This window comes from Camelus bactrianus, chromosome 13 (genome assembly GCF_048773025.1).
Source record: "Camelus bactrianus isolate YW-2024 breed Bactrian camel chromosome 13, ASM4877302v1, whole genome shotgun sequence".
NCBI lineage: Eukaryota > Metazoa > Chordata > Mammalia > Artiodactyla > Camelidae > Camelus > Camelus bactrianus.
The window spans coordinates 48,973,115-48,995,632 of record NC_133551.1 but is presented as its reverse complement, the minus strand read 5'-3'; the positions used below and the strand labels follow the sequence as shown (position 1 = coordinate 48,995,632).

The 22,518-nt window shown below is 40.4% G+C and overlaps 1 protein-coding gene across 2 annotated transcripts; it reads left to right on the top strand.

Moving 5' to 3' along the window:
* Nucleotides 1-110: 110 nt before the first annotated feature.
* YBX1 (Y-box binding protein 1) lies at nucleotides 111-20,614 on the top strand. Of its 2 annotated transcripts, XM_074376686.1 has the most exons (8): nucleotides 111-416; nucleotides 1,098-1,161; nucleotides 11,568-11,601; nucleotides 14,302-14,391; nucleotides 14,690-14,992; nucleotides 15,276-15,358; nucleotides 18,986-19,251; nucleotides 20,223-20,614. In XM_074376686.1, exons 1-7 carry the CDS (start codon nucleotides 251-253, stop codon nucleotides 19,218-19,220), a joined length of 975 nt encoding a protein of 324 aa, XP_074232787.1. In that variant the 5' UTR covers nucleotides 111-250; the 3' UTR covers nucleotides 19,221-19,251; nucleotides 20,223-20,614. The 2 variants fall into 2 exon arrangements, with proteins under 2 accessions (XP_074232787.1, XP_074232786.1); XM_074376685.1 differs by lacking the exon at nucleotides 14,302-14,391 and having other exon boundaries at nucleotides 112-416.
* Nucleotides 20,615-22,518: the final 1,904 nt, after the last annotated feature.

Genomic DNA, 22,518 nt, shown 5'->3' with positions numbered 1-22,518 from the left:
GAAGCCAGGAATTGGGGTCAGGTGGCGAGATTGACAGCACTACTGGCCAGTGAACAATGTCGAGGGCGGGTCTATCGCAAGGCTTATCCCGCCCGTCCCGCCATTCTCGCTAGTTCGATCGGTAGCGGGAGCGGAGAGCGGACCCCAGAGAGCCCTGAGCAGCCCCACCGCCGCCGCCGGCCTAGTTACCATCACACCCCGGGAGGAGCCGCAGCTGCCGCAGCCGGCCCCAGTCACCATCACCGCAACCATGAGCAGCGAGGCCGAGACCCAGCAGCCGCCCGCCGCCCCCCCCGCCGCCCCCGCCCTCAGCGCTGCCGACACCAAGCCCGGCACGACGGGCAGCGGCGCAGGGAGCGGCGGCCCGGGCGGCCTTACATCGGCGGCGCCTGCCGGCGGGGACAAGAAGGTCATCGGTGAGGGCCGGACGGGCCTGGGGGTGGGGCGGGAGGGAAGCCTGGCGGGGGAACCGTTACCCGAAGCGGGGCGAGCCGGTGGGCGCGCGGCCGGGTGGTACCGACTCGGCGGCGCGCGGCCGCCCCTCCCCCAGGCACCCCCACTCGCGCCCTCGCGGACGCCGGCCCGCCCGGTCTGCGTGCCCGGCAGAGGCGCGCGCGCGCGCGCGCGCTGCCTCCCGCGCCCCCTGCGGACCCCGCGCGGCCGCGCGCCCCTCCCCCTGGGCGGCCGCGCGTCGCCGACCGCGTGTGCAGCGGGGTCCCTCCCCTCCGCGCCCGCCCGCCGTTGTTCCGTCCCCCACCCGCTCCCTTCCGCGTGTACCCTGAGGGCGCGGCGCGCCGCCTACGCAGGCCGTAGTGGGCCGGGCGGCTTCCCCCTCCTCACGTGCTCGCCGCCGCGCCGGCCCGCGGTCCCCGCGCACACCGGCTCGGGCCCGCGCCCCGGTCCTGCCCCTGGGCCTCCGCCGCGGGCTCACCCACGTGGACCGCGCCGCCGGCCGGCGGGCCGCGGAGAGAAAGGCTGTCAGGTGGCCGCCGCCGCCGCTGGGGAGCGCGTGAGCGACCGGATGCTGAAGCGTGGCGGGTTTTAAAAAGGATGTCTGGTAATCTTGGGTTTTTTGGTTTTTTTTTCTTCCTCTCCAGCAACGAAGGTTTTGGGAACAGTAAAATGGTTCAATGTAAGAAACGGATATGGCTTCATCAACAGGTGAGCTGACCGCCGCTGAAGCCTTGTCCTACCTCTTGCATGCTCTGCCCCATCAGTAGGCTTTGGGCTCGGAGTTGGAGAGTGTGTGGGTTGCCACCTCTGGTGTATTGTTGGTGGGGTTTTGTTTTCCTTGTGACGGAATGGATCTAGAGATTGTCCTTGTTTTGCAGCTAAATGTTCATCTAAAGCTAAGGTACAAAGCGACTTAAGAGGCAAGCGGAGTGAGTGGGACGTCTTTTAGCAGTTAGGGCAAAATGAGAAAACTAAGATCTGGAATAATTCTTTTAGGCTGAGGCCCACCGCATTTTTATCCTTGTTATCCTTTTATACGTTATTGAAATTCGTGTTTGAAAATGTGACCTACTAATTATATAGATTATTTACGACTTAACCTTTAAAGGTAACGTGATTTGGCGATGAAACTGTATGAGGTCTTGTCATCTTGACTGAAGTTATGTTGCCTTTGTTTATTGTTCCATTATATGCTGTCTCATGCCTCTGATAAATTTCATATCAGGACTGTTATGACAGTTTTTATGTACTCATGCTGTAACATCTGGAAGAAAATGGCCCTTTGCCTTGTTCAATTTTTATTTCTTACTTCCCCCAAGTCGTACCTATTGAAGCTTTGGTTGTAGCTTATTAGAGTGGCCTTAATCCACAGTAAGGTGGTTCTTCGTATTTGAAGGCCTAGCTCCAAACTGCATCCTTAGGATTAATCCTTAGGACTGTTCGCGGCAACAGTGCCAGCCCAGGCAGTTTACTCCGGACTTGCTCCTCGTGGTCCCCCTTGTCGGCGGGCATCATTTCCAAGATGGCTGCCAGGGCTGGTGCAGCCACAGGGTGCAGAGCACGGTGCCCGCCACAGCAGTGTTGGCCTTACAGCAGGGTAACAGTCATCTCGGTGTTCTCTTCTTTACATCGTTTCTTTAGAACGTTTTAAATAACGAGATGTTTAAAAGAACTTGAGTGAGAAGTAATACCAAATGTGCCTGAAATGGGCACTACTGGAGGAAACCCGGTGGGCAAGAGCAAGCTTAAAGACACATAAATGGGTGGTGAAAAACCGTTTGTTAACCATAAAGTATTGTGGAAACGCTCAGAGCAAAAGAGGTTGTAAGCATTTGATGGTCTGTTTTCCATGTTTGCAGTTGTGGGGAAACATTTTGTTTCTTCTAAAATCTTGGAATTTTCCATTTGTTCAATTACACTGTCTTTGTGACAGGCGAAGGCCACATTTTTCATCAGTATTTTTGATAATGGGTTACTAGTGAAGAAGGAAGGGAATTCTTTGATGTTTTTATTTGATGGATCACTTTTTAGGTTAGTATTTCCATCTTACTCTGATTGTCATTACTGGCCTAACCCTTAATTTAAACCAATGGTTTTTGAATTGAAGTGTTTTTACTTGGAAGAGTAACACTTTTCCTGAGTTCTTCCCTCCCAGCTTGGATTCATTGGATCTTAGGTACATTTTTAAAGAGAATTCCAGGTGATATGGCTTGTGGGCCTTATTTTAAAAAACATTGTTTTTAACTCTTGACCCAAAGTAATGACCCAAGGGTATTGCTGGTGTGCGCATTAGAAGGGACTGTAATATTTAGCCCTTTAAATGGTTAGATTGTAGTTTGTGTGTGCTTTAAAAATTGTCACATGTGCGTTCTGTTTTGCTGTATTTGTTAAATGGACATAGATTGTGATATTTTTGAAGTGAACAGTTGATACCCAAGATAAAAGTTATTCACATGTTCTAAATTTTTATTCTGTGAGATTCCATTCCTTTAAAGTATCTACGTTGATTTGCAATCAACTCACTTGGTCATTCTACAGGGCAAGTTAAATGTCAGTTAGCTTTTGATGGTCCTTTGTTTGGACTGTCTCAACCTCAATTTTTGTCAAATTAACTGGTTCATATGTGTTTTATATCTCTAAACTGGTCATTTCAGTGATTCTGAGACTTTGGAACAAGACATTGTAAAATCAAACTGGAGAGGTTAAGTCTAGGAGAGGTTTGCCTTGCTTAAGGGAAAATGTATGTGTTAAAGAACTATATAGTTCTGGAAGCTGGCAGTTCAGGGCTGGAGGCACCTGGCTCTCCTCTCAGAGGGGAAAGTGTGTGTCACATGACACACATGTGCTATTTCTCTGTAAAGGAGAGGATCCAGTGTTGGGGGTGATTGGTGTAACTCTTAATTTTAACCTTCGAATTCTGTGAATTATATATGCTAGGTTCTTAAGGTTTTTGTAATTAAAAAATATTTTAAATGCAAACTTTTCCTTTAAAGAAACGGATTTTCATTGTAAAGATTTCAATCTAAATTATTGCCTATGATTTTTATAGCCTTACTAGAATTATTTTTAAAGGGGTTTTTTTTTTTCCTTGATGGTTTTATTGTATAAAAGGTGCTAAGTAAGTGTAGAGCTTTTAAAATTTTGGCTTTATGTGTTAGGCTGTGTAGTCTAGGAATTCATTGTTCTTTTGTGTGCTTTGTCTACAAAAGATAATTGGATTATGTGACTAGTGGCGTTTATTAACCCCCCCCCAAATTACTTTTCATTTTATGATGAAAAACTTCACTCAACTATTTGAAGGTATCATTAGAAGGATGCCATGGGGTCAGTGGTTTCAGGGTTTCTCTGCTTTTAAATCTAGAAACCCAATTATCTGTTGCTTCTAGCTGTTGAGGATTAATCCATGCTCATCAGACTCAAAGAAAATTGGCATGAATCAGTAACAATTTATTTTTCAATGGGGCATACATCTTTTATAGTGACCAGAATAGGAATACTTTTCTATTATCCAAAGTGCTTACAATGCTAAATTAATCACTCTAAATTGGGGGTGGGCAAGGAATTTGGAGCAAAGAGAATCAAGTAGAGAAGCCACTACAAACTGGTGACGTGCCTTATTCAGAGTATCAGATTTTTTTTTAAAAAAGCTGCATTTTAGCTTTGGGGCCTTTTGTCTTGTGTAAATAAAAATCAGCTGGCCATGAGTGTTATTACCACCTGTAAATGGGGCATGCATTCTCTATTTACCACAGTCAGGCTTAGTTTTCTCCTGTTGTTGACTTATGTTTCTGCCTGGCCTCTGCCTGTGCGTTTGAGTTTATTACTTATTACCCGTAGTCTAGGATGAAGTATAATAAACTAAGCCAGGGAAAGGCTTAGCTGTCCCTCTTCACAAAAATACTTAGTCATGGCTGTCAGGTTTGGTCTCCCTTTGGAGGGGGAACCTCCCTATTGGGGATTCCACGTGTATATAACTGCAGAGGGTGACTTACTTCATAATAGTGGTCATAAAAGAGCTAATGCTAAGTATTTTTGCCCAGCACTATTAAATGCTTTAAATGAACTAATTCGTTTAATCCTCAAAACCTTTGGTATAGGTGATATTGCCAAGCACAGAGATGTTGAGTAAACTTTCCCAGGAAGTGTAGCTAGTAAGTGGCAGAACTAGGATTTGAGCTCAGTTTTCAGATTCTGGAGTTTGTGCACACTGACTGCTGTTGTGCTGTCTCTGAAAACAGACTCTACTCTTCTTCACTTGGGTTGTGTCCACATGCTTACAGATGGCGGAAGAGGGGTGGAGTGTCCTTGGCCATTGAAAGACTCTTAAATGATCTCTAGCATGTCACTAGAGCTCCCATATGCTACTACAGTTCTGCAGATTTGAAAAGCTTTCTACTTTTTACTGCCTGTTTTATGTGGTTAGGGACTGTTATAATACAGTTTTAGTTTATCATGTTTTTAAAAATTAAAGGACTTGCTTTGTATCGAATATTGGGAGGCAATTAGGGAATTAAGGAGAGAATATTAGACCTTTATCTTTAAACTCTTTTTTCTGTTTTTATATGGCCTGTGAGCCAAGAATGGGTTTTGCCTTTTTAAAGTGTTAAAAAAGAAAAAATACACAACTCTGTGTGACCCTGCAAACCCTAAAATACTATCTGGTTCTTAATTTTAAAAGTTTGTAGACCTGTGGAAAGAGATTGCCATGTCTCTTGGGCTGTTAAAGTCAAACTGATCTTAACCTGATCACAAAGATCTATCTCTTGGCCCAAGAGCCAAGAAATCATAGGTAGTCTTTAACATAAATGAGTAAATGCTGTGGCACTTAGGGAAGGTTCGAAGATTTGGTGGTGTGCTAAGGATGGGGGGTGGAAGAGGGTAGGTGGGAGAGGCATAAAAAGATACTTGAGCAGTCCCCATGTCTAACAAGTCATTGGCAGTCTTTTAATGAGCACTGTGTTTTGTCTGGTTTCTTCAGAACTGGAATTCTTAAGGCAATGGCTTGTATACAGGACACTAGGATTAATTCATGTGCTAGTTGTTAGCCATGGATCTTGTGTTGGCCAGAAGTCATCCCTGTTCACCAAGTCACTGACAATTAAAATTTTTCATCTTGGAATCTAGAATAGTGAACTAGTTTGTTCACCTTCTGTTTCCCTGATACTGGGGCTGTAATTGTTGATTTACGTACTCTCCAGTCTCAGCCTTTGGAAGCATCTACGATCTAACTCACTACAGGCAGAATGGTAGAAAATAGTGTGGGAAATGGGAGTGTCTGCTGGGTGTGAGGAGCGTTTAATAGAACAAGTAAAGTAAGTGGAGTTTGTGATCTTTCCAGCCATCAGTGGGACTCGAAAATTGGTGTCTGGATGCTTCGGGTTATGGGGCATATAGATGCTAAATCTTGGAGTTTGTTTTTGTAACTATAGGATTATCAATTGATGCAGTTGGGCAAGTTAAACTGTTAATGCCTTGGTGTGGTAACCTTAAGATAAGAGCTTAAGAGCATTTAGTTATGGATAGATAAGCATATATGGTAGGTCTCATTTAAGGCAGTGCGATGGATTGGCAGAAATTTGAGGATATCTTAGCTCTTTTTGAATCTGGATAGATTCAGTAATATAAGCTACATGCTACTTTAATTATGCCACGTTAGGAACTTTGAAGAGGCTTCCATTTTCTTTAAATTCCAGCAGGATTCCTTTTTCTTCGGCATTCTCTTAAAACTGTATCTCCTTTTTCTTCAGCCTCTTGCTAGCTGTGTGATTTTTTTTTCCCTTTGAAATCACTGCTGCGCCATTTGCTAAATATAAGGTGGAATGACACTGTTGGGATATTGTAGATCTATGCTGTCCAGTACAGTAGTAGACTGGCTATTGAGCATCTGAGAAACTGAATTTTGATTTGCATTTTAAAACTGATACTCAGTTTAGTGCTTGTTTTGAACAACTTTAGTATATGAATCTGCTTTTTCCGAGGTATAAAATGCAGGTCAGATTATAAAGACTTAGTATGAAAAAAGGAATGTAAAATTACTTTATATTTTGTGTTAATCATTTATATTGAAATGATCAAATCAGTTTTTACTGGTTTTTGCTTTTTGTTACGGCTCTACAAATAAGGCATCTTGCCTAGAATCATGTAGTTAGTAATGCGGTGGCCAGGATCCCAGCCTTGGCTCTAGTGGTTCTAGTAAGGAGCTCTTAACCATTGTGTTCTATATACCGCCTTGCCCCCTCTCCCTTCCTCCCTCTCTGATCACTATGATATAGTGATGATTAGTATGATATACATATTATAACATGCAGAAAACCGTATTTGGTAATTTAGCTACTGCAGTGGATTGAATGGTGATGGTCACTGGAATCTTTGAGGATAAGCCATGTCTTATTTTTATTTCTGGTTCTTAGCAGAGTGCCCAGCTAGCCAGCACAAGTAAATGAGGCCTTTGGACTTAATCAGTCCAGTGGGTTGTAGATTAGAGGAAGAACCAGTAAGATGGAATAATATGAATGAATAGATTTAGATTTACTAAAAGTAAAAAGTGTCAGTAATTACATTTTAATTTGAAAAACTGACTAATATTAAGTGAGTAGTAGGCACTCAATAAATATTTAAAAGTTGAGCATCTACCCTGTTCCTACAGCATGTTGGGTGCTAGATAAAGAATGATCGTCTCTGTCCTCAGTGACTTGCCTCTAGTGGATAGGAGCTCATAAACTAGTCTGCCTTGTCTATAACCTTCCACCCTCGGGAAAATCTGGTAAAGGCAGAAGTGTGCCTCTTCCGTTCTCAGGATATACTACAAAAGGTAATAGGCAGGACTGGTGATGTCTCCATTCTCTCCTCATTACTAAATAGCTAAAGGTTAAAACATGCTTCTTGAGTCATTTTGATCATCTTATTTTAATTGCTCCTTTTCCCCTCTTCAGTAAGATCTCTAGCAGCCATGCATGCATTTTTATCTGGTTGTGAACAAAGAATGGTTTTCATATTTTTAAAGTGGTAAAGGAGGACATGTAGCAGACCCCTGGTCTAATTACATGGAATAACTTTGTGTACTGCAGGTGAGGGTGTAGGGATGTTTGTTCATTGTGGTTATCCTCTCCAGAAATTGAAGAAACCATATGCTGTAATCTACTTCTAAAGCTGAAATGTAAAGATTTCCAAACTGGTCCTTTTGAATTCTCAACATGATAAAGACTAGGGCCTGTGGAGTCAAATTCTACCACTGTAAGCGGCTGACTGCCACATAGTTCTCATTTGTAGAATGGAGGTTAATAATAATAGCACCTACCTCAGGATGGTGAGGATCAATATGATATAGTTAAAGCACTTGGCACAATATCTGGAATGTAAGACCTCAGCAGTATAAGCTGCTGTGTGTCTAGTTAAGTTTTTCCCTTTTATTGTGGGTGAAGAATATCCAATGGGGGGGGCAGCTTTCCAAGGTTACACAGCTGTTAATAGTAGAATGAGGACTGAAAATTGAGTTTCCTATTGGCAGTGCCTTGAACTTCTGGGTAGTCATTTAACAAGTTGTTGGAACCAGATCAATTTAATGCATCCATAATGTACTTTTCTACCTTGGCAAAAACTGCATTTTTTGATCTGTCAAATTTCTCTCAAATCTGCATACACTTTGGCCATGATATATTCTCTTACAGGCTGGCTTAGTGTCAACAGAATTAAAAGTATTATGTTGTCTGGCATGACATCCTTAGTGAACGTATGTTGGTTTCCACATAGCTATGTACCCACAAAATATGTCCCTAAGCTGTTTCCCAGGAGGTGACATTACCTTGTGTGTGTTGTCCATCTTGCACTATTTTTAAGTCCTGACTAGAAAAGTAGTTTTCGTGAATTTCCTAATATTCCTTTTACAGCCCTGAAGTAAAATTCATGAATAACTGCTTTTATTTCTTTTTATTGCTGTGTGTAATGTTTCTGAGTCTGTAAATACCTATTTGCAACTACATTAGGAGTGGTGTATTGGCTACCCAGATACACAGGCACCATTATCATCAGTAATGAAAAAATCCATCTCGTGGAAGTTGCATTTTTAGTAAATTTAATGCATATTAAAACTAAATACTATATTTAAAACTCAATAAATTTACTTATGTGAAAGTTCAGTAAGATACCAAATATCCTTTACCTAGTCACCCAGCAAGCCTTACCCCCATTAATGGAAGCAGTGCCCCATGTTTTTGGAACAACCTTAGAACATTAGGGCTTGAAATTAATCACGTTGGAGTTGAAAACTAATTAGTGGTGGCTATGGAACTGTTTGTGATGCATGTGGACATATTTGACAGATGGACATTGTGACTAACTGTGAATTCCTAGGTGTTCCTAATGTTCAGCTAGTTTAATAAGGTCATGTTTCACTCACATGCATTAGAGACCTTTTTTGGTATTCCTGGGTTTGTGTGTGTTTTATCCTGTTTCCATAAGTTAGATGACCTTATGTTATGATAATCCAAGCTATATAGATTCTTTAGTCCATACATTGCTCCATGGATCTGCTGGGAGACAGTAAACCAGTCAGTCTAGTTCATTGTAACCTTTGTTCTTATTGTCATTAAACACTAGAACTATTGAGCCCTTTCTCAACTCTGACCTACTGACAGAATGAATATAGGGTGGGGCTAAGTCACTAAAGGTCTAGAAATCTGTCCTCCAGTGGTTCTTTTTGTTCGTAGTATCATCACCTTAACCCCAATCTCCAAGCTAAAAGCTCGAATCATTCTTCACTGCCCCCTCACTTCTAACATCCATTTATCCACAAAGTTTTTTCCATATTAACACAAGAAAGATATCTCAGATACATTCTCTAATACTCAGCCCCTTAGTCCAGGCCTCCATCAGTCCTGGTCTGTTCATGACAGCTTTTGAAACTAACTGGGCTCCTCTTGGCTTCAAACTTTCCATAATAGCAGCCACTTTTAAACATATAATAATTTATCATGTCGCATGCCCTCTACTTAAAAGCCTTTGCTGACTTCTCTGCCTACATGATGGTTTAACCTATATTCATCCTCCCACACAGCCACAGCCATATTCTCCAGCCAGTTTGAACTCGGCTTGCATTGAATTTGCTGGTTGTTGATTTTACCCGTGTCCATGACCTCTCTTACCTAGAACGTCTTTCCCATTTTTCAGTAAACTCCTTTAAGACTTAGGGCAAATGCCTTCTTTAACAACTGCTTCTAAAATCCTGAAGCAAATATTTCAGCCCTGTTTGTTTAGCAACAGACTAATGACTGACGTGAAATAGTATCTTAGATGAAATGAAAGGGGATTGTGTGCTAGTAGAAAGTTTCATTCAGTCTTCACCTCCTTAATGCTTGCCCTGTGGATGATGTTGATATTGGTGGTGTTCATATTTGTACTTAATTGGATCTTGTCTTTTTTTAATACAATTTATAAAGGTTACTTTACATTTATAGTTATTACGCAATATTGGCTGTATTCCCCATATTGTGCAATATATCCTGAGCCTATCTTACACCCAGTAGTTGGTACCTCCCACTCTCCCATCTCTATATTGCCCTTCCCTCCTTCCCCCCACTGGTAGCCACTAGTTTTCTTTATCTGTGAGTCTTTCTTTTTGGTTATATTCACTAAGTTGTTGTACTTTTTGGATTCTACATATAAGTGATATACAGTATTTGTCTTTCTCTGTCTGACTTAATTCACTTAGCATATTGCACTCCAGGATCATCCATGTTGCCGCACAGGGCAAAATTTCATTCTTTTTTGTGGTTCGGTAACATTCCATTGTATGTATGTGTACTATATACACTCCTCGTCTTTATCCATTCATCTGTTGATGGACACTTAGGTTGCTTTCATATCTTGATGGTTGTAAATAATGCTACTATGAATATTGGGGTGTATATGTCTTTTTGAATCAGTGTTTTTTTTCCCTGATATACACCCACAAGTGGAATTGCTGGGTCAGATGGTAGTTCTATTTTTAGCTTTTTGAGAAACCTCCATACTGCTTTCCACAGTGGCTGTACCAGTTTATATTCCCACTAACTGTGCACAAGGGGTCCCTTTTCTCCACATCATCTCCAACATTTATTATTTGTGTTCTTTATGGTGACAAGTGTGTGGTGATAGCTCATTGTGGTTTTGATTTGCATTTCCCTGATAATTAGTAATGTTGAGTAACTTTTTTTGTTCTTTTAAGTATCATCTCATATGCCTGTTGGCCATCTTCATTTCCTGTTTGGAAAAATGTTTATTCAGTACTTCTGCCCATTTTTTAATCAGGTTGTTTGGGTTGTTTTGATGTTGAGTTTTATGAGCTATTTATGTATGTTGGAAATTTTTTTTTTTTATGATCAATTTTTAAGGGCAGTTTTAGGTTCATGGCAAATGAACCTAAGATTGAGTAGAAAATGTTCAGTTTACCCACAGGCCTGCACATTGCACCCATGACTTACTGTACTGCACGAAAATGATACATTTATTACAACTGATAAATCTCCGGTGACACATCATGATCACTCCAAAGTCCATAGTTTACATTTAGGGCTCACTCCTGGTATTGTACATACTGTAGGGGTTTTTAGTGCTCTTTTTTGTGATCCTCAAGGAAAGTTGGGAATTGGAAATGGTGAAGAGGAAATGATTGAGGTTGAAGTGACAAAGAAAGAAGGTAGTAGTTAATGTAATATGTTGTCTCTACTTAAGTTGGTGAGCATGCTCTAGAGGTAATTACGAATGTGTTGTGCTGGAACCTTGTTATGTATGTGTAGTAGTAGGATGAGGAGTGACAATATATGTTGCTAGTCATTTCTATCCTTTTAATGGCTTAGTAGATCAAGCTTTGATTTCTTAGACTTTTTTTTTTATCCTTCTGCAGGTACGTGGTGAGGCAGTTGTTGGCAACTGCTTAGTCTTCAAAGCACAAATCATGGTGGCTTACTGGTTTTGTTTTTGTTTTCATTTCTTAATTTCCTCCTCATGGCTGGTTGGCAGTCAGAAAGTCTCCAAAAATAAGGGGGAAATGCACAAAGGATGAAGCATATTCTTAATCTTTGGCAGCATGAAATAAATGTTCCATTTCCTGACTTCTTCAACTTGGTTCTGTCTTGCAGGAATGACACCAAGGAAGATGTATTTGTACACCAGGTGAGTGCTTGTGTGGGTGTTTACACTTCTGGCTCAAGGCTTGAGAAGAAAAGGGTGAATGTCTTCTCAGCTGTTGTTCCTTGCAGAAAGGTTATTAAGTCCAACCAACAAACAGTTTAGTTCTCACAGGAAGAGTGGTAGCACAGCTTAAATGTCTACACTGAAACATTGTGTAGTCAGTTCACTTAATTAAAATAGCTGTTTCAGATTGGTACTTTGTTAATAGCGTAGCTTTATAAAATGTTGAATCTACTTATTACACTAGATTTTCAAACCTAATTTCAAGTGAACTGAGAATCTCCGTCTAAACCTGAACTAATAATGTTGCTGTAAATACACAGAAACTTTGACAAGATGTTTTGAAATGCTATTAGGTTTACCTCTATGGTAAGGACAAATCATAATAATCATGAGGAAATAGGACAAGGCTGCAAAACATTGATTTGAAAATGAATGCTAGAAAACTGACAAAGATAATATAGGCCCTTCTGTTTGTTTATTCTAAAGCACCTTGAATGAGTAAGATATGTTTTTATCTTTGGAGAAAGCTGACCAGCTTGTGAAATTTAGAAATCCTCTCTAGTTTAAGTGAAAAAGGCAATGTGTCGAAGTTGGTAATTACTTATTAAATAATTTTTAGATTGGCTTCAGTGTTTTGAGAGGAAAAAACTAACCGAGGATAGGTGCTACATGGCTGAACTTTGTCGAGTGCAACTTAAGGAAAATATTTTGGAAAATGTTTGAACATAAAAGAATTTATTGTTAAAGTAAGTGGCTGCCAAATGAATGCTAAAATCTCAACCTTAAGTATGTTATAGGCTCTGTTGGACTTAATTTTTCCTCACAGGTTTGCAATGGATGGGAAACATGTTTATATATGTGTACTTATGTGCTCTGCAGTTTTTTCACTAAGCCTTGAAATATTGTCAGCTTGTATTGAAAATCGCTCTAAGAACTTTTCAGCCACTTTTTAATACTGCAATGTAGACATCAAAAGACAAAAGCAGTTTCCATGTTCACATCTTTATTCAGGCAAGTGTGAGCTTGGCTGGCAGCACACTTCTAGGAAGGGCTGTCTTAGCTTGGTGCTTTGTAGCTCTCGGAAGTGTCCTATAGAGCATTCAGTGGCAATCAAGGGGGAGGCCAGATCAATTTCTAAGTGTGTCCAAAACCCTGTCCAGCAATGACAACAGAGTCAGATATAAGTATGGAAACACTTATATTCTAAACGTAAATACAGGACTACTTGGGCAAAATGTTGTATTAAAATGAATGTTTGTTTTGTAAAATTGAATACCAGTCAGTGTTCCTTGCTTCCTTTCTGCACGTTCAAAGGAATTTGCAGACTTAGGAACAAGAGACCACAAGGCTTGCCAGACTCGCTGCTTGTCAGCAACACTAAAGGGTTTGGGGAGATTGGGGAGGGCACTGAAGATGCTGACCAAAATGAGAGTTTTGGGGTTTTAATTACCCATACTTCTGCTATCCCCTTTGACTGCAGGTAATTGAGAGTTATATGAAAGGTATGAAAACTTTGTGACAGTTTAGATGACAGATGAGATCAATTATTGGCTGAATACCTGTCACCCATTTGTACCAACCCACAAAGTGTCACCAATATGCTTTCCTCTTTATTTTGGAAGTGGTTTCAACATTCAGTTGTTTCTTAGGACTGGCTGCTCAGGTCTTGGTGGTTTATCAAGGAGACTGCAGTTCTGGGCAACTTAGCTTAATTAGCTTCAGATTTGTTGGTTGTCCTGCCTCCTCTGGAATGGAAATGCATGAGTGATCCTGTAATAGATACTGCTGTGATGTAGTAGAATGAACATGGGATTTGGAGTCCCAAGACCTGGATTTAGAAAAGTCTCCACTGCCACTTATTAGCTCTGTGACCTTGGGCAAGTCAACTAACTTTTTAAAGCCTGTTTTATTATCTGTAAAAGAGGAATAATAATACTTCACATAATCTGTCATAATGAGATTGAACGGGTAATGTGTGAAAGTACTATGGAAGTATTATGAACACTCTGAGGTGTTACTCTTCCCCTTTTACTTTATTGTAGCAGTCTGTAGAACAAGTAACAATGTGTGAGATACACTGTATTCTGGGGAGGTAATAACCAGTTGTCCCAGGCAGTCAGAATATAAGAAGTGGCATAGTTAATACATGTGAATTGCATTTCCATTGAAATATAACCACAGACAGGTTGGAAGGGATTTTGGTTGACATTTGTAATTTGAGTTTGATACGGTAATACAGGGACAAAGTTGGTTTGGTCAACTTTGAAGCTTGCAAAACTAAACTCGCCTGTCATCTAAACTGGCCCTGTGTGGGGCTAGCTTCTACTATTAAGTGCAGTCTTTGGGGATAAATGGATATCCTCATTTTGTTCAAAGCTACATATAATGCTTTTGCAAAGAGCATTTAAAAATATATATATATATATAGTTGTGTCCATCTTGAGTGTTAAATTACTTGTTTTAGTTTGGAAAATGGTGGTAAAATGCTGGGGCCTTGTAAGATTGGAGTATTTTGGTTGAGGTTGGGGGTAGCATTGGTCCCTGTTATTGACGGTTTGGTCTTAAAGCTAATTTTAAGTGTATATCCAAGCTAAAATAATGTTGACTCTGGTACATTTTAAATGAAAAAAGCACATTATTCTCCCCTGTTAATCTATTTTTGGAATGTGATATTACTAGACTGCCATAAAGAAGAATAACCCCAGGAAGTACCTTCGCAGTGTAGGAGATGGAGAGACTGTGGAGTTTGATGTTGTTGAAGGAGAAAAGGTGAGGATGCTTTTTGTGTAAAGGTTTGACTTCAGTATGGAAATATTTTGGAGATCTCATCCATTAGGATGGTGGCTCTAATGTGGATGGATTGGGCCAGGTTACCACATGAACACAGGTGCATCAAGCCTAATGTGCTGGCTGCAGTTAGAGGGCTATCTCTTCAGAACAGTTAGGAACTAATAATGTTTAATCATTTCTATGCACCCCTGACCACGTAGACCCTTTTTTATTTGCTTTGTGTAAATTTTGTGTGCTTAATTTTGTTGTCACTATAAATGTATGATGGCTTTTGTAGGGTGCGGAGGCAGCAAATGTTACAGGCCCTGGTGGAGTTCCAGTGCAAGGCAGTAAATACGCAGCAGACCGTAACCATTATAGACGCTATCCACGTCGCAGGGGTCCTCCACGCAATTACCAGCAGAACTACCAGAATAGTGAGAGTGGGGAAAAGAATGAGGGATCGGAGAGCGCTCCCGAAGGCCAGGCCCAGCAGCGCCGGCCCTACCGCAGGCGGAGGTTCCCACCTTACTACATGCGGAGGCCCTATGGGCGTCGACCACAGTATTCCAACCCTCCTGTGCAGGGAGAAGTGATGGAGGTAAGCTTTACCAAAAGGTAAAGGATCAGTAGAAGTATTGGATAATTTTTGATAGGACTGCATTTGAAGCATTTTCTGGATATTTCCCCCATAATAGCTGTTAGTCGTACTGGGAAATGCTTTCAGATTCCTAATAAGAACCAAAAAGATTAATAATTCATAGTATAATCACAGTTGCTGGGTAGTTTTGTTTATTTTTAACGACTGTATTTAGTGTTTTGTATAGTGGGTTTTTACTCTAATCTTACTGATCAAGTTGACTTGATTTCCATTGTTTTCCCAGGGTGCTGACAACCAGGGTGCGGGAGAACAAGGTAGACCAGTGAGGCAGAATATGTATCGAGGTTATAGACCACGATTCCGCAGGTATGGTTTGTATTTAAAAATTTCTCAAGCGTGTGTTAGGACTTAGCAGCAGCATTATGCTGCTTCTTTCTGAGTCATTTATCTGTTAACACTTCACTTTGTTTCATCAAATGCATAAGAGGTAAACGTGAAGTTAGTTGTCTTTGAGAATGTATTCTTTGCATCTTCTTTTCTGGCACTGGTTAAAAACAGCTTTATAGATGAGGTCTACTCTGTACAGCTAGTTTTGTTGTTCTCTAATAAGGGTACAGAATTTCAAATTTTCTGTCCTTGAACAGGTAAGCAAATAGTTTAAACTGCATTATATTATAACTTTTAAGACCTGGTTCGTTGGGTGGGATAAAGGGTAAAGGTAAGCATTAGAAGAGTCTGAACTGTACCATATCATAAATGAAGAATCAACAGTTTACCTCTGAGATGGCCTAATTTTCCATTAATCACTTCTTAATTTTAGGTGTTTTGTGTGTCACCTCAAAGTTGCAAAATGAAATCGTTCCACTAGGAATTTACATTTTAGGGAAAAGAAACTCAGTTACAGACTGGTATTACTAAAATTAAACAACTGACCTACCTACTTGGGATAGAGAATCCTTTTTAACAGAACACACTTACTTGCTACAGTATAGAGTAGTTGGGGAAGAGCTCCATGAGTCAGACATGTTTAGTGCATACATGTAGTACACTGACTCAGGTAGTGTTCCCAGTCCCACGATGGTAGGACAGACTGGTGTAGCAGGGTCTTTAGAGCATTGAGTCTCCAGATGTGATCCCTAAAACTAATGGATAGTATACTGTTTTAAACCTAGACATAGATATTTTGTTGAAATAATGCAAATTATCACAATATCAGTTTTTAAACAGTGATAAATGTTTTTAGAGTTGCTTTAAAATAGACTCATGGCAGTCTGTCCATTTAAGTTCTAAGGGCAGAATTCTTGGCTTACTTTTTGTTAGATGTGGAGCTGCTTAAAACTTCTGCCTAGTTGCACTGGTGTCCTTAAAAACAGCACATGGATTTTTGTTGTTTAATGCTCCCATTTTATCATTTGCCTTTTGGTCTAAGACTTACTGCTCTCTTTTGAATTAATAGATGAATTCAGGAGTGCCTGATGATCGCTGTGGTAGCATATATGCATATATATGTATGTATGTGTCTGCCTTAAAGATTATAATGATTCTGTAAACAAATGTAGGGCTTTCCAAACTATTTAGCTAGAAATTTTTTGTTCAGATGAGTAGTAAATGGGACATACTACCTATGATCCATGGGGTGAAATTCGGATTGGTGTAGGACCAAGAACAAATTGTAAGAAATGTCAGAGCAGTATAGCAGGGGTTTTGTTGAAAAGGAGAGAGATGGCAATTAAGGGAAAAGTGTCATCAAGAAAGGATTTTTGTTTGAGAAATAAGAGCATATTTGTAGGCTGGTAAATGCAGTAAAAGAGGACAGTCAGGAAAGTAACTGCTAGAACTGTCTTCAATAAGGATAGGATTTGGTCCACAAGTAGTGAGTTGACCTTTTGCTAGAAACCATGGGTATTTCATGTGTAAGAAGCCAGAGGAATATATAAAGGAACCAGTGTGTTAATGAGGTCAAAAGGAGAGGGGTGAGAGATTCAGGGAGTTTGGAACGAAGGTAATGAAATTTCTAGAGGAGAAATAGGGCAAATCAAATAGAGTAGCGATCACAACTTTAAAATGGGTCTGCCTAGCATAGCATGCTTGTATTTTCCCAGCAATTTTGAGCAAGCAGGCTCAGATTAGGCAGAGCTGAATTTGTTCAGCATTTGGCTACCCAACTGAAGACACTTGAGTTGTCATTGGTTGTAATGATTAATGGCAGACTTAACTTGGGGAAAGAGGGGACAAAAGGATTAAGGAAGAGTGAGGGACAGAATAGTCTGATAGGATCATTGGATTATGGGTCCTGGTGGAAATAAAGAATGGGAGAACAGGACTCCTGGAATAAACCAGGAAGACAAGGAAGAGAGACTTGCTTGAGAGGGACATGCTTGAAGTTGAGAAAACCCACGTTGTCAAACAAGAACTAGATGGGAGGTGTAAAGAATCTTAAAAAGCCCAGGTTATTTAGGACTATCATAATAACAACAGGAAAAGGATCGTAAGTGGAACATGACCTAACATAAGGTTTTAAAGCTTGGGGTTTTAGAAAGAAACAGGGAGAAGCCACAGTGATGGGGTGGGATAGCTACCAGTTGAAGGTTGTGGGGAAAGAGCTAGAGCAGTTTTGCCAAAGTCAGATTATGAGGAAGGGGAGGGGAATTGGGAGGGATAGATGGGAGATTGGAGAGGTTAGAGGTGAAAAATGGAATATACAGATCTAAAAAGGAAATTAGACTTTATGATGATCAGTAGGTGTAAATGGCATGATAATAGTTTAGCTATTTCTGGGATGCTGTGACTATAGATGGAGAAGCTGAGAAACCTCACGATTCTGACATAAACCACAAGCAAAAGTTTAATAAAAGTCCTGATACTTTTGATTCCAATATCTTTAATTTCAAGCCATTGAAGATACTGCTGGAATGTAACACTTAAGTTTTTAGTATATTCACAAAATTGTGCAACCATTCCAGACATTTTGAATCCACCTCCCCCATACAATCTGTATTCATTAGCAGTCACTTCTCCATTCCCCACCCACCCCATCCCTGGCTACCACTAATCTGTTTTCCCTGTTTCTGAATTTGCCTGTTTTAGGCATTTCATATCAATGGGAACATAGTATGGCATTTTGTGCCTGGTTCTCAATTTGCATATTTTAAGGTCATCCATGTTGCAGCATGTATCAGTACTTGATTTATTTTCGTGGCCAAATCAGATTCCATTGTATAGATACCAGATTTTTTTCTTCATTAATTGATGGGCATTTGGATTGTTTTTACTTTTTTGTTGTGAATGTTAATGCACATAATGGATATTCTTTTGGAAAAAGACCCAGGAATAGAACTGCCGGGTCATACAGTAACTCTTTAACATTTGTTGCTAAGTTGTTTTCTAAAGCTGTTGCGCTATTTCATATTCCCACCAGCAATGTATTGAGGGTTACAGTTTTTCCACATTTCCCCGCTGTAGTTACTTTCCAGCCTTTTGATTATGGCTGTCCTAGTGGGTATGAAGTGGTATTTTGTGGGGTTTTTTATTATCTTGCCTTTCCCAGTGACTGATGGTTGCTGTGTACTTTTCATTTATATGAAGAGGGTATCTTTGGTTTTGATTTCCTGCCTTTTTAAAGCAGGTGTTCACCTGTAAAGGTTAGTAGCACTTGTTCCTAAACTTGGTTAATGTAAGGCCCATTTTTTAAATGTTTTAAAATGACACCAAAGTGTTGATAGTGTTGTGCCACTTTTAGTCCTTTCATGGTTAACTTTGGAATAAATTATGCTATGGGTAAAAGTTTGCTGGACTATGAAAACCAGTTTTAAATGTTCATCTTCCAGTTTACACATCTAAATCCTGTCGCACTCAGTTGGTGAAATGAAAATCAAGTTTGCTCTCCTGACTTCGCTGAATTGCCTGCAGGCCACTTAATAAACAGGCCAGATATGTTAACACTGGTGGGTGGATTAAAGATTTTATTGTAAGCTTGCACAACGTTCATTCCAGGGGCCCTCCTCGCCAAAGACAGCCCAGAGAGGATGGCAATGAAGAAGATAAGGAAAATCAAGGAGATGAGACCCAGGGTCAGCAGCCACCTCAACGTCGGTACCGCCGCAACTTCAATTACCGACGCAGACGCCCAGAAAACCCTAAACCACAAGATGGCAAAGAGACAAAAGCAGCCGATCCACCAGCTGAGAATTCGTCCGCTCCCGAGGCTGAGCAGGGCGGGGCTGAGTAAATGCCGGCTTACCATCTCTACCATCATCCGGGTAAGTAAGCCTAGATGGCCTTCCTAAATATTGCATTTTGGTAATGGCAAGAATCAGAGCCATATTTGGCTGATTGACCCTGGGAGGCTTACCTTTACATTATATCTTGAATATTGGAGCCTTTTGTCAAATTTTTAAAAATGAATTCTGTGATTTCATCAGTAAGCTGAGAAAAGTCTTTCTAACCTTACCAAAAGAAGTAATGTTAATTATATTGCATTATTACTTATTTTCAAAAAGAAGTGTGATAGCTGCTAGGATTGATAACCTAGATAATGATGGTGACCACTGTGGTCTCTGGGGAGAGTGGCAACTTTGACATCACCAGTTCCAGAATTAAGGGGATTCCTATGCTGTACATCAGAAGTTGGCACGTGTAAACTGGTCATACTCTGTTTTCTTTTAAAAAAGTAAATAAACATGAGACAGTGATAAAGAATAAAATGGGGGGAAAGTCATGATAAAATGACAAGCATGTGTGGGAAAACAGCTGAAAATGTTTTTGGCAAGAGGAAATTTTTAAAATCAGCTTTATCGAGGTACAATTTACATGAGATAAAATGCTCTCATTTCAAGTGTGCGGTTTTAGGATTTTTGGCAAATGTATGTACTTGTGTTGCCATCATTACAATAAAAAGAGAGAACATTTCTGTCCAAAAAATTAAGGAATTCCTTTTTTACTTGATTTTGAGAGGCATGTAATTGTATCTGGCTCTGGAATTACATTTTCAGCCATTTATACTTTTTCCCCCTCTGTACTGTTTTCTGGGTGCAGAAGATCATCCAGAACCTACAATTAACCATTCTTGTCATACAGCAATGTCTACCCCAATACATCTATTTATCTTAAGATTTATTTATGAGATTTGTCAGTGCCTTCTCTGCTTAGCTAATGTGATCTGGAGCAGTTTGGTGTACTAAAAGAAAATTGCGGTGAGTTGTGCAAGATAATTTGTTTGTTTGTTTTACAGTTTAGTCATCCAACAAGAAGAAATGAATATGAAATTCCAGCAATAAGAAATGAACAAAAGATTGAAGCTGAAGACCTTAAGTGCTTGCTTTTTGCCTGTTGACCAGATAACTAGAACTATCTGCATTATCTATGCAGCATGGGGTTTTTATTATTTTTACCTAAAGACGTCTCTTTTTGGTAACGACAAACGTGTTTTTTAAAAAAAAAAAAAAAGCCTGGTTTTTCTCAATACACCTTTAAAGGTTTTTAAATTGTTTCATATCTGGTCAAGTTGAGATTTTTAAGAACCTCATTTTTAATTTGTAATAAAAGTTTACAGCTTGATTTTTTCAAAAAAAAAAAAGTCAACAAACTGCAAGCACCTGTTAATAAAGGTCTTAAATAATTGTCTTTGTGTATGTTTCTGCCTTGTTTCATTTTAGTTTATAAGTCCTGAGCTGGCTGGCAATAGGACCTAGCTGCAGATAGGTGGTACTTACTGGTGTTTAGTCAGAGAAGTTTTCCTAGTGTGTGCAACCCTTTGTTGAGTGGTATGCCTGTGGGCTCATACTGAACATTAGAAAGTACTTACTGTGATAATCTGGCCATTTACCTTTCCATGAGTTAATTTTTGCTGGAAGGCAGTAGTAGAGGGAAGAAGGCACACACTAGCAGAGACTCACGGGACTCCAGCCCCGGGAAACCACTCACTTAGCCCCCAGTGGGAGTGGGCACTAGAGATGGATGCTTGTGAGAAGGCTGCTAAGGGACACAGAGGTCAGTGATGTTAATTTTGTTTTCAAACACCCTTGTAACCTAAGCGTGTTCTGGCTGTTGTTTTATCACGTCTTGTTATCTAGATGCCCTTTGGCTTCCTTTATGGAATAATAGTGACTGCTATCCAGAGACTAATTGTGGGTCATTCTGGCCAGCCTTTTGAGGTCCAAGGGGAAAGATGATGGGGATATAGAGTAGGCTAACGTGGCCCATGCAGGAGTCATGCAGTGCTCTGTAAGGCCAGGTGGTAGTGCCTTTTTCTAGAGTAGGCTCAGGAGTCAACTGAGATTTATTATATTGCACTAATAATTTTAATTCAGGGGACTGGGAATAAAGTGGGGGAAATATGCTAGTATGCTAGGCTAGTTAGTATCAGTCAACACTCAGAAGCTCCTTTTCTCAATTCAGGACCAACTCTGGTGGTTATGAAAATACTGTTGGCAAGAGTGCAGTGGAACAGACATTTGCACAGTGATGGTGGTGTGTCAAATGCAGTGTTTTTTATAGTTGCCTACATTAGGATGTATGTGGTGGAAATGATGCCAACAATGCTTAAATATCAAATAATAGAATGATTTTAAAAACCATAGCAAGGAGGAAAGTTTTTTACTGTTGCCAATGTTGCCAGCAAAACTACATTTTTTCATATGTATTTGTCTTGTGTTGCCCAGCAGTTTATGAATCTCTTCACTGTATGTAAGGATTAGATAGCCTCTGAGTCGCTAAGGCAACAGGAGAGTGCATTCATTCTTTCAGCTAGTCTGCAGGTTTAGAACCTGGTCCACAATTCAGATGCACCCGCCTGAGACTTCAGGTAAGTCAGTACTGTCTCCTGGAGGAGAGGGTGGAAGGAACGCTTTTCAGCAATGACAGTGATTTCCTTTCTGGCAACTCTGTCTCTTCGTTCTTGACACTCAGCCTTGAGCCTGGTTCTCTAGCTGTAACAGTTAATGAATACCTTATGTTCCTTTATAAGACCTATGTGGCTGGGACAGAGTGAGTACAGAGAATGGTAAGAAATCTTTTGAGTGCTGTATCAAATCAGGCATGTCATCTCTTCCCTGTGGTTAAAATTTATTTTGTATAATAGAAATGATACACTTTGTGGTGGCATCAAGGAAAGGTCTGTAACATCTAAGTCTCTGGGAAGAAGCAAAACTATTGACATGGAAGTAGAATGGGAGTTTTCATGTTCATTAATGTTGAGAACAATATCAGTTCTTTATTCAAATTCAGTTCAGTAAAAGTTTCAAAAGGAATTTTTTGGTGGGCCTCAGAAAAATGAAGAAAGGTTGGAGGTTTGGGGAGGGGTAAAAATGTAAGATTGTGGTCTTGGAGAATGAGGGGAAAAGTATACCAAAGAAATAGAATTGTCAGCAGATGAGGGTTGGATTTACCCAGAGCTTGGCCAGCTGAATCCAGCAGGAGAAAAAGAGCAAAGGCATCGAAAGTGAATGCAAGGTATGGTTGGCACTATGGTTCCCAGATCCAAGTCAAAACCTGATTAGACAGTAAGAGCACATAGGATTCCCTGGTGA

Coding starts and splice junctions, on each gene's coding strand:
- YBX1 (XM_074376686.1), top strand. CDS start 251: ATGAGCAGCGAGGCCGAGACCCAGCAGCCGCCCGCCGCCCCCCCCGCC. Junction 417..1,097: donor CGGGGACAAGAAGGTCATCG/GTGAGGGCCGGA, acceptor CTTCCTCTCCAG/CAACGAAGGTTTTGGGAACA. Junction 14,392..14,689: donor ATGTTGTTGAAGGAGAAAAG/GTGAGGATGCTT, acceptor TGGCTTTTGTAG/GGTGCGGAGGCAGCAAATGT.